Source organism: Anabrus simplex, chromosome 6 (assembly GCF_040414725.1).
Source record: "Anabrus simplex isolate iqAnaSimp1 chromosome 6, ASM4041472v1, whole genome shotgun sequence".
Classification (NCBI taxonomy): Eukaryota; Metazoa; Arthropoda; class Insecta; order Orthoptera; family Tettigoniidae; genus Anabrus; species Anabrus simplex.
In genome coordinates, this window is record NC_090270.1 from 303318444 (window position 1) to 303331418 (window position 12975).

The 12975-nt window shown below is 39.6% G+C and overlaps 1 protein-coding gene across 10 annotated transcripts in view; it reads left to right on the plus strand.

Moving 5' to 3' along the window:
* Alh (Alhambra) overlaps positions 1-12975 on the plus strand; it is a 338473-nt gene that overhangs the window by 199352 nt on the left and 126146 nt on the right. For all 10 annotated transcript variants that reach the window (XM_067150502.2, XM_067150503.2, XM_067150504.2 and 7 more), the window contains one exon: positions 12562-12711. In XM_067150502.2, coding sequence (XP_067006603.2) covers positions 12562-12711 — 150 coding nt within the window. The remainder of the gene's footprint in view (positions 1-12561; positions 12712-12975) is intronic.

Sequence of the window (12975 nt, forward strand, 5' to 3'; positions counted from 1 at the left end):
TTTACATCCTGACTATGATCTTTAAATATAGTCCTGCCATGCAAGCTTATACACTACGGGTATTCTTTCTCCCCTGTTAATTCTGAAATGTAGTTGGTGTAGTAGGTAGCAGGTAGGGACCCTTTTCGGAGGCAGTCCTACCCAGAGAGTGGCGTCCCTGTCTGTGAGTCCCAGAGCACACTGACTCGGTGTGTAGCATCTGGTAAGGGTCCCAGCTCAGGGTTACGAGTGAAGACCTCAACGACATCTGCAGCGGAGAGGGTGGATTTCGGTACGGGGGATATGGCGGAAGAGGCAGCCCTGTATTCAGGAATTAATGAGTACAACCTGCGGCTGCCTTGTAGGTTGAGGTGACTGGACATCAAAGGCTAAGGGAGAAAACCCTGAAAGAAAATTTCCCTCTGTGTTAGGCTCAGCAGGTCAACAGAGGGATTATTGAGGAAGTTGTCTTCAAGAATAATACAAGCCACGGATGTATAATTCACAGCAGCGACATCAGTTTGGTGCGAAAGACAGCTTACAGCCTGATGTTACACCAGCTACCCAAACCAAATGAAGACAAAATATCAGAGTGGGAACATTAAATATCCTGACATTGACAAACAAAACTGAAGAGCTGGTCATTCTCATGGAAAGGAAGAAACTTCTGATCATGGCGTTGTGTGAAACAAAGTAGAAGAAAACTGGGAAAATAAATATCAGATTGAACTATAGTCTCTTCTGGTCTGGAAATGAAGTAGAGTCAATGAACAGAGTGGGATTTTTAATACATAAAGACATAGATGCTTGTAGTCAAATAGAGTTTGTTAGTGAAAGAATAATTCAGTTATCTGTGAACTTAGGAGGTAAGTCTATGCCCCACAGGTAGGATGCTCAAAAGAGGAAAAGACCAACTTCCTCCATAACTTCGAAGAACACGCAGGGTATAAAAACCTAATTGTAATATGTGATTTTAATTCACAAGTTGGCTCACACTGAACAGGATATGAATCCACACTGGGCCCTCATGGAATGGGAAATAGAAATGAAGAGGGAGAATATATGCTAGACCTATGCATGAGAGACAACCTGATCGTAGGTAACATTCGGTTTAACAAAAAGGAACTTCCATAAAATCACAAGATATAGCTGGGATGATGGTCAGGTTGGTTCAAAACGAAGAGTGGAGTCCAGCAAGGAAGTTGTCTTTCATCACTCAACTTCATAATCATAATGAAGGAAGTTTTAAAAACAGTTAAAAGAAAGGATTCAGCAATTAATGCCCTGGTGTTTGCTGATGATGTAATGGTATGGGGTGAAACAGAAGCAGAAGTACAAGCTAGACTAGATCTTTGGCATGAAGCTTTTACAACCATAGATCTTAACTCTTATATGCTCAGCGAGCCGATCTATTGGCTCGAGTGGTATTGCTTAAAACACTCAGCGTGCCGATCTATCGGTTCTGTGTTCAGATGGCTATATTAGTGCCTTAATGGACTCCCAGATGTCAGGAAAAGACAGCAATATTAGTTTTTGGATTTAGTTTACACTTTTCTCCAGAGATAAAGACACTAAGCTCATCTGTTTCGAACAAATGAAATCATCAAACCGCGTATGTTTACCGCGCGGCGAGTTGAAGTGTTCTGTTTGCGAGTACAGTCTCCTTTAAGCTTCAAAATACACGTTTTCCTTTGTTTTATTGTTTCCATTTTAATAGTAGTTTATTGTTCATTATATTTTATTTATATTCAGCATTTATCGTTCTCAAGTGAAGTTTAGTTTAACATTTCCTGTTATTAGATTTTCGTGCCACGAGTAGGCCTAATTTTTTTTAAATGGCTGGGCCAAGTTCTAGGTTAAATAATTCCTATGTTTTGGATTATTTAGATGCTTTAGATGATGACAGTGACTTTATAGCCGATAGTGATTCAGATTTTAGTCCGACTCATTGGCTGAATGGTCAGCGTTGAGGCCTTCGGTTCAGAGGACCCGGATTTGATTCGCAGCCAGGTTGGGGATTTTAATCACCTTTGATTAATTCTTCTGACCCGAGGACTGGGTGTTTGTGTTTGTTCCAACACTTTCCTCTTCATATTCAGACAACACACTACACTACAAACCACCACAGAAACACGCGATAGTGATTACATCCCTCCATATAGGGTTGGTGTCAGTAAGGGCATCGGGGTATAAAAAGAACGAAATCCACTTTTGCGAAACAGTTCGCACCCACGACCCCACAGGTGTGGGAAAAGCTGTAGATAAAGAAAAAGAGTGATTCGGATTTTACAGGTAATGATGATAGGAGAATGTTTTTCTAAAACACAAATGCTGACTCCAGAAGGTACATGTACAGTTCTTTACGTCAGGTGCTATAACTCATGACTAAATAAGAATTTTTAAAAAAATATCATGTTATACAGAACTAAATGCTTTCATTTTCAGAATGTCTGAACAACATCACCAAAGAACAGATTACTTTTTAGTATTTGAAAACCAATTTTTATTTTTTGTCATGTATTTTATAATTTTCAAAAAAAATTATAGTAAAATATGCCACGAACAATTTTGAGATATTTTTCCCTAAAACTATATTGAATAATGTACTATTGTGATTTTTTTCAATTTTGTATTTGGGGATTTCTTCATACGGCAGTTTTTTACATTTTACATGCATAATCATGAAAAATGGTCTGAGTGTTTTGGGCTTGACTGGTGCAAATTGCAAAAGAGTTAAAATCAGCAAAACCAAGACTTAGTGATGGGTAGAAACTCTCCAACTGTTCATCTAAGAATTGGAGATGAGATGGATATTGTAGACAACTTCCAGTACTTCAGTTGTGTTCTGTCCTCAGACAGTACCATACATACATCAAGAGATTAGCAACAGAATACAGAAAGCTGCTACATTCTATCACGCTGTACGTCAAATACTTTGGGATGAAACATTTCCGTTAATTTCCAAGATCAGCCTGTACAAAATATTTCTGGTACGTATATTGACGTGTGGTCTGGAAGCAGCAACATTCACTGGATCAGTAAAGAGTCGTCTTCAGGCAACAGAAATGAAGCTCCTTTCCTCCGTTCTTGTCTACAAAAAACGAAAAAGGAATGTGGACATCCGACAATAGCTTGGATTGGAAAGAAATTTCCTGGAGAGCCTCAAAACAAAGAGCTTGCGATGGTATGTCAAACGAAAAGGATGGATACCCATAGGACTCCTCGAGCATACTTTTATCGCAATGTTCCTGGAAAGAGACCAAGTAGAAAACCTTGTGATGTTTGGGAGAAGCAGATTCTCAAGGATCTTGAAAGTAAACTGGCATCACAAATATGAACATCACCTGTGGTTGGACAGAACAAACTGGAGGAGGCTCGTGCTCAACCGCACCCGGCTTGCTGGAGTGAAGAAATGATGCTGGTGAGTTGGTGTTAAATGATGAACGCAGCATTTTATTAATACAATCTTATTTTGTTCATTTCATATTTATGGAATTCAACTAGGATGTATAAGAAGCAAGAAAAATCTACAAAAACTCCTCCAAAAGGAAAGCAATGTTACCTCTTATATAAAGATCAGTTCAGTTGAAATGGAAGGAAATTTTGTTATCAGTCTAACCTAACCTAACCTTGTCTTGTCACGACTTCGGTACGGTTTGCAGACTTAACCTTTTGTGTATTCTTATCTACTTACGGCATATGTACATGTAATGTATTTGCTTGTGTGTATTATTTCAGTGTGGTTTCATTTCAGTCTGACAAGTAATAGCAGATTGCAAGAAGGGAGCTAAATTATTCACACGAGACAGACACTTAAGAAATGGGTTTAGTAATGCATCAAAATCAAACCAAACCAAACCCCGTGGCGCAACAATCTCAAAGGTCCATGACCTACCAAGCGACCGCTGCTCAGCCTGAAGGCCTGCAGGTTACGAGGTGTCGTGTGGTCAGTGGATCAGTGGTAGAGTGTTGGCCTCTGGATCCCAAGATAGCGGGTTCAAACCCGGCAGAGGGAGTCGGATTTTTGAAGGGTGGGAAAAAGTCCATTTGACACTCCATGTTGTACAATGTCGGCATGTAAAAGATCTTTGGTGACACTTGGTGTTTACCCGACAAAATTAATTAAATCTCAGCCATAGACGCCCAAGAGAGTTTTGGTTTACTCGGTCTGCCATCTAGTGAGCCTAGAGTAAAACGGAACGTCGAAATTGACTAGCAGACAGCCAGATGGCGTCTACTTGAAATGTCTGCACACGTTTTGAGGCCATACGATTATTATTATTATTATTATTATTATTATTATTATTATTATTATTATTATTATTATTATTATTATTATTATTATTATTATTATTATTAACGGATCGTCTTGGCCATTATTCTTGACTTTCAAGCCAGGGCCGCTATCACACCGTCAGATAGCTCCTCAGTTGTAATCACATAGGCTGAGTGGACCTCGAACCAGCCCTCAGATGCTGGTAAAAATCCCTGACCTGGCCAGGAATCAAATGCAGGATTGATTGATTGATTGATTTATTTATTTATTTATTTATTTATTTATTTATTTATTTATTTATTTATTTATTTATTTATTTATTTATTTATTTATTTATTTATTTATTTATTTATTTTATGGCCTTCGTTGGACCACTTTAGTCAATATTATACAATGGATTTTTTTATTTTTTTTCTCAGCCCAGTACTTCTTCATTCTCTCAGATCTTGATTTTCTCTCCTCATCTGAAATCACTCTTCCCATGCTTTGTTTGTTGATCTTGGTCTGTAGTCTGGTGTCTTATGTTTTTGAATGTTTTTTGATTCTGTGGGTCTTGTTTTTTAAATTCTCTACTGTGATTGGTTGTTCCTTCATATCTTCTTTGATTTCTGTAATCCACTTAATAGTACTCTTACTGTTTCACAATTTTTCTGTTATCCTACTGATTCTGTTTTCGGGTGTTCTAATTAGGTGACCAAAGAATGAGATTCGTTTTTTTCTGATAGTGCTCATTACCAGTTCTATTTCTTTGTAGACTGTTTAGTTATAAAACTAGTCTCCAGTGTCCATTTTCTTGGTATATTTTGTTAATACGTGTTCTGATTATTCTTCATTCTATTTTGAGTGTTCTGTCTATTGCTGCAGTATTAGTTGGTTTGAAAATCGTTTCACCACCGTGTGTTATTTCTGGTTGTATGACTATTTTGTAATGCTTCAATTTTGTGGCTATTGAGAGGTCTTTTTTGTTGTATGTGCTCTTGGTGACATATTGAGCTTTGGTTTATTATTAATTCTGAATATCTTGATTGATCATTTACTTAGGTAAGGGAATCTCCATTATTGATACTTATATTGAGATTAGGTTCTTGATGTTTAAATCTTGTGATTTCAGTATGTAACTAGTCAAACCGAGCTCGATAGCTGCAGTCGCTTAAGTGCGGTCAGTATTCAGTATTCAGGAGAGAGTGGGCTCGAGCCCCACTATTGGCAGCCCTGAAGATGGTTTTCCGTGGTTTCCTATTTTCACACCAGGCAAATGCTGGGGCTGTACCTGAATCAAGGCCATGGCCGCTTCCTTCCCACTCCTAGGCCATTCCTGTCCCATCGTCGCCATAAGACCTATCTGTGTCGGTGCGACGTAAAGCAAATAGAAAAAAAAAGTAACTAGTCAAGTATATAATATAATCGTATGGCCTCAGCTACCGTGTGCAGACATTTCAATTTGACGCCATCTGGCTGTCTGCTCGTCAATTTCGACGTTCCGTTTTACTCTAGGCCACCACTAGATGGCAGACCGAGTAAACCGAAACTCTCTTGAGCGTCTAACTAGTCAAGTTGGCAGCAGTGATGAGCCATTCAAAAATGAGAATATGGCAGCAATATTTGCTTTTTAGTGTATAGCCAAGTACTATACCCTCATGACCACATGAAGAGGTGTGTAACCTTTATTTACAGTCTTGTTAATATGATTACCCCGATGAAGATCTTCCCTTATATTAACATGTAGGTAATTGTACTGGTTCTCATGAAGTACTTCACTCAATCAACACAGTAATTAAAACTGGGAGGATTTTCCTTGTGGTGAAACTTACAGCTTGACTTTTCACCTTGTTTGCCATCATACCATTGTCTGCTCTGTCTCACAACTTCTATTTGGTGTCACTCACAATTCTCTTAAGTTATTTATTACTCTGTAGAGTATAACATCATCCATAAAAAGTCTTATTTGTAATACCAGTTCTTTATTCATATCATTTGTATGCATAAGAAAAACATAAAGTTTCAGTATTACTTCCTTGCAGAACCCCGCTCTTAATCATTACAGGATCAAGTACTGCGTCAGCTATTCTAATTCTTTTGAGTTATGTTTTCTAGAAACTTAACCACTCATTCAGCCACTCTTCTGCCTAGTCCAGTAGCCCTCATTTTAATCAGCAGTCTTCCATGATGTATCCTGTCAAAAACTGAGTGAGAGTTGTCTGTGCAGTTGGGGTCACATGGCCGTGAGGTTGCATTCGGGAGATGATGGATTTGAATCCCATCCGCATGAAGATGATTTTCTGTGGTTTTCCATTTTCACACCAGGCAAATATTGGTGCTGTACTTTAATTAAGGCCATGTTCATTCCCTTCCCAGTCCTAGCCCTTTCCCATCCTTGCTTCATGGAAAATCTTCAGTCTGTTAGTATGACATTAAACCTCTAGGAAAAATCTAAAATAATCTCCTTCATTACCACAACTGACTGGTCACATGACTAAAAGCCACAGCCGCACAGCACCGCACGGAGTTGAAGGCTGTGCAGTGTTGCAGTGTCTGAAGACCTGAAATTCAATCACTTTGTTGGTATAATCTGATGGAAGCTGCTTGCATCGTGATGTCCTTCTCCGCAAACTTAGTTCCTTTTGGCACATAAAGCGTTCTGACCAACCTCCACTTGTTTTAAAATCCTTCTGCCTCAATACCAAGACTTTGTGCAATTTCACGCACTTTAAACTACACCACTTTGTGATTTACAGCCTTGCCATTGTCACTTGCATCCCTAACCCTCTCCAGAACTTTTATATCCACATTTTCGTATTCTCCTTTTTGCACACTGCAGAGGGAATTCAATGGGTTCCGTTTGCTCCCAGTAATTTGTCTCTCTGGTTATGCCAGTAACAAATCGTACGTGGCTGCACTTCGTATTTATGACTTTCTGCAGCTTATTCCAACACATTCAACTTGAATCAACTTGAAGGATACCATAAAACTTGTTCTCTTGTTCATTTTCACTCCTACTTGTGTATTGGTCACTTCCTAATTACACACTACAGGTGGCCACGCGGTGTTCATAAGCTAGAAGGATATTGAGAAATATAGGGAGGGGGAGATGTTAGCCATATTCAGGGCCAATGCACAGGTGGTGCAGAAGAGTCGGTTTAACTGAAATGTTGCACTTGCTGTCTGGTCCCTTGAAAGACTTTTTTTTTTTTTTTTTTTTTTTTTTTTTTTTTAACAGAGTAGTAAAATTAACGTGGAATGTTGGTAAGGTACATTCAGATTGGACAAAAGCAGTAATTGCACCTATCTATAAGCAAGGGAACAGAAAGGATTGCAACAACTATCGAGGTATCTCATTGATTAGTATACCAAGCAAAGTATTCACTGGCATCTTTGAAGGAAGGGTGCGGTCAGTCGTTGAGAGGAAGTTGGATGAAAACCAGTGTTGTTTCAGACCACAGCGAGGCTGTCAGGATCAGATTTTCAGTATGCGCCAGGTAATTGAAAAATGCTACGAGAGGATTAGGGAGTTGTGTTTATGCTTCGTAGATCTAGAGAAAGCATATGACAGGGTACCGAGGGAAAAGATGTTCACAATACTGGGGGACTGTGGAATTAAAGGTAGATTGTTAAAATCAATCAAAGGCATTTATGTTGACAATTGGGCTTCAGTGAGAATTGATGGTAGAATGAGTTCTTGGTTCAGGGTACTTGCAGGGGTTAGACAAGGCTGTAATCTTTCACCTTTGCTGTTCGTAGTTTACATGGATCATCTGCTGAAAGGTATAAAATGGCAGGGAGGGATTCAGTTAGGTGGAAATGTTGTAAGCAGTTTGGCATATGCTGACGACTTGGTCTTAATGACAGACTGTGCTGAAAGCCTGCAGTCTAATATCTTGGAACTTGAAAATAGGTGCAATGAGTATGGTATGAAAATTAGCCTCTCGAAGACTAAATTGATGTCAGTAGGTAAGAAATTCAACAGAATTGAATGTTAGATTGGTGATACAAAACTAGAACAGGTCGATAATTTCAAGTATTTAGGTTGTGTGTTCTCCCAGGATGGTAATATAGTAAGTGAGATTGAATCTGGGTGTAGTAAAGCTAATGCAGTGAGCTCGCAGTTGCGATCAGCAGTATTTTGTAAGAAGGAAGTGAGCTCCCAGACGAAACTATCATTACATCGGTCTGTTTTCAGACCAACTTTGCTTTGCGGGTGCGAAAGCTGGGTGAACTCAGGATATCTTATTCATAAGTTAGAAGTAACAGACATGAAAGTAGCAAGAATGATTGCGGGTACAAACAGGTGGGAACAATGACAGGAGGGTACTTGGAATGAGGAGATAAAGGCTAATTAAGGAATGAACTCGATGGATGAAGCTGTACGCATAAACCGGCTTCGGTGTTGGGATCATGTGAGGCGAATGGAGGAGGATAGGTTACCAAGGAGAATAATGGCCTCTGCTGTGGAGGGTAAGAGAAGTAGAGGGAGACCAAGACGACGATGGTTAGACTCGGTTTCTAACGATTTAAAGATAAGAGGTATAGAACTAAATGTGGCCACAACACTAGTTACAAATCGAGGATTGTGGCGACGTTTAGTAAATTCTCAGAGGCTTGCAGACTGAACGCTGAAAGGCATAACAGTCTATAATGATAATGTATGTATGTATGTATGTATGTATGTATGTACATCCAGTTCCTTTCTTTTCTTTTTCCCTCCCTGACAAAATTAGATTGAGGAAGGCAACAGGAGCAGATGAAATTGCACCAGAAATTATAAAGCTGGGGAGCGACGCAGTTGCTGATGTTGCATATTTGCAAGGGTGCATTGCAAACTGTAAGATTCCAGCAGACTGGAAATGAATGTAATAAGGTGTGTTTCATAATGATAAGTACTGGCATAGTAAACAGTCCTAACATGAAACCTGTTATGAACAAGAACATACTACATATACAAGACTCATAGTATTGTCACATTATTTGTTATTGATAAACTCATTAACAGAATATACATACTTACAAATGCCAACTACTGTTGCAAAATGATAAGATCACTTGATCTTCTTATTGCCCACTTTTCACAGCTATCTGAAGCACGTGGTCACTCAGTCCCTCTGCAAATTTCTGTAACACGAAAGTGTTGATCTTCCTCCGTGCAGAAATTATAGAGGTCTCCAGTTCTTTGACATCATACTGCCTCCCTCTTTCATATACAGTCCTGCAAATGATTCTCCACTTATCTTCAATAGGGTTAATATCTGAAGAAATGACTGGCCACTCCATTAGAATACTTTTTCACCAAAACCATTTCTTGGTGAACTTGGCATAAAGGATTGATGCTATGTCTTGTAGGATTACCCAAGGCTCTATGCTAATCTCGTGTGCAATTTGTAAAAGAGGGTCTTCAAGTAGTTTATGATAGTCTTTGATAGTGAACAGTGCTCAAGGGTATGCAAGGTATGGTGTTTTATTTTTACCAATTGCCTGGGATGTGGCAAGGTTGCATACTTGAAAATAGTTTCCTCAGAATTATTTGTTTATTCGGTCCTCTAAAGGGCTGCTGGTATCATGGTATAGGGTATGGAGCTGGGTTGGACGAGGAAGAGGAGGTGATGGTCTGTGGTTAGGACCCAGGCAACCAGTTAGCTTTACATGCTCCAAGCTTCATATACACAGGTAGGGCAAAGTGTGCCCCATTGAAAAACTAACAACACCCGATGGCAGGGAGGCATGTAGCTCTGTGAACTCCCCTCCTTCAAGGCAAGTTACAACACAACACAAAGCTTATTCACAGCCTCATGGTGTATTCCTGTGATGAATATGTGGATATGTTACTCATCTATAGAGAAGCTAGACAGAATGCATACCAGGCAGAATGCCTGTGTCTAGAACGCTGTCCGGATATATTACAATCGACAGGCATGACATTTCGGAGTGTGGAAATATATCCAAGGGCTGGGAAAGACACAGCCTGCTTGAGATCATGCTGTGATACTGCTCGCAATCAAGAAGTCATATTGGACATTATATGGCATAATCCTCTGACTAACACACGGGCTATTGTGCATGAAACAAACATCAGGTGGGCGTCTGTTATGCGGATATTGCATATCAAGCGGTTACACCTATATCATCTGCACTTGCACTTCGAGCTCCATGGTTATAATTTTGTAGCCTGGGTGGTGTTTTGTCAGTAGACCTTACAGCATATGGATACTGACCTTGCCCTTTTAGTGACCATGTTATTTATGGACGAACCGCAGTTCCACACCATTGGAACCATTAATTGTCATAATACGCACTACTGGTGTGTGGATAATCCCCATTATGTACAGAGACAGCATTTCAGGTACAGTGGGACGTGAACATGTGGTATGGCATTGTGTGTGATCACCTCATCGGTCCGTATTTCTTTGAGGGCTATGTGATGGGAGAACGCTATCTGCGGTTTCTCTAAAATGGACTACCGTGGTTGTTGGAACATATGTCACTCCTTTCCTGCTGCAGGGTGTGGTTTCCACATGGCAGAGCTCCAACACGTGTGGAACCATTTCCATGCAACGTACCGTGATAAATGGATAGGATGGAGAGGACATTTCCTGGCCTACCAGATCACCTGATCATATGCCTCTGGATTTTTCCCTGTGGGGCCATGTATAACAACTGGTGTATGCACAGGAGCCGGCAAAATATGGTCGCCTGAGACAGCTAGCTCATCACTGGGACAGTGTTAAGAAAGATCTCCATTCCTCGTAAAATGAATGACGAGGTATACTGACTGGTTGATATCTCATAGTAAGGGACACAGTGTTCAGAAGTTGCAGACTACTGTACAGATCAGTCAGGTTCCCACACTCCGCCAGATAAGTACTGCAAGTGAAAACTTTGTGGAGGGGTGTTCTCTCCTTAGATAAAATGTTGAAAAGAAAATGCATGGAAAAGAAAACATTTTCTAATGGGTTCTGTTATTCATAAAATGTTTATTTTTTTTCTAGTGTTTTCTTAATTTAACAGACTGAAAAACTTAAAGTTTTGTGCTATCAAGCGCATTCAAGGTTGAACACTTCAAACACATGGGCAACGATTTTTTTTTTTTTTTTTTTTTCAATGTTTAGAATCATTTTCAATAGCTTCAGTTAGTAGAATTGTTAGCAGATTTTCTGCAGCGATAGCATTCATGAGAAGAGTAGTGCAATAGACAGTACATTCACAAGAATCCAATTATCTAAAGAAATAGAGCTGAAATGTGCTGCAGTCAGGAGGGATACATTTTTCTATTTATGTTCAAGTGATTAATTAATGATCTTAACCTCCAAATCAGGGAGTAGTTCTGACCAGTTTCTGTAAACGACAGTATAATATTTAATAATCCAAGCATAGTTTGAGGTAGGGACAAGTTACAAAAGAATTCTGAACAGCATGGAAAGGATGATAGAGGTCTGTAAAATACGGTTTCCCATTCTTAGCTGGCGATTGTGATACAAATGTTGAGATGACTTGATTGGTTATGCCAGTTTCACGCACCTTGTTCTACAGTTGTATTTAAACAAAATTGCGTCTGAGCGCGCTCAGAAATTGGTGGGTTCAGCCACTGCTTTCTAGATTCGCATGATTCTTATTCGCATGAGTTAACAATGTGTTAGCTAATATTTCTCAGTAAAAGTAACACATTGTTGATGAAACTGGGCTCAAGTCTGCTTGATGACAAGAACTTACTTCTGGCTTTATTTTTCGGCATTTTTCTGTATTGCATCGATGAAGGTTGTTGTCTACTTTACCAGCTGTGTTAGCAATACAGATTCTGAGCTGAGAGGCACTTTTTGAACTGAGAAAGAAAGGCTGGCTTGTGTTGCTTGGTTAATACAGTACATGTTGCAGGATGACAAATTAAAGGAAACAGAGGGCAGTAATGAAGGAGAGACTGGTGAAAAGACTAGGAAGAGTAAGGCCAAGGCTGGAATGGGGTTAATGTGCAGAGAGGCTTGGTGGCTAAATGAGGATAAACACTACCAGAGATGCATCACCCTGTTCAGGACAGGAAAGTGAATGCAAGGTGGCTGAAGGGCTCCGATGCCAACAGTATAGTGTGCAGGAAGATATACTGCATTCTCAGACTGCTAATTCTTACCCATCACTTAATGCATACTGTCAAAATTTCTGCATATTGGCCATTACACAAGTAATGTAAGCATGAGAGTTCTTTACAGTCTGGGTCTAACAATGGAGGTTGCTTCATTCATTTGTTAAGTGTTTAATATGTAATGATTCTCACTTTATTCTGTTTTCAAGGGTGTTAAACATTTTTTTAATTTTTCCTATTCCAGTTGCTTCTCTGCTGTCTTGCTTGCATCAGCTGCGAGCAGAAAATATGCGCTTGGAGGAGCATGTAAGCTCGTTGCTGCAGCGGAGAGACCACCTGTTGGCTGTCAATGCTCGTTTGGCCATACCGCTATCATCTCAGCCACCTGCGCAAGGTCAGACTCGTGACAAATTTTTTGTATTTAATGGTGTAACTGAATAGATCTTAGATCATGAATTATGGGTGGCGTGTTGTTGAGCATAATACAGTAGAAGTCCGTTATAGTGAGAACTCAAAATAGCGAAAAATGTACTCGCTGTAGCGGATTGTTGTTATATCCGATTTTTCGTAAATGTCGGGAAAAACCCGCACACATTAAATTAGGTGTAAAATGGCAATTAGTATGTTCAGAACTTGAGTTTTCACAAATTTCCATACT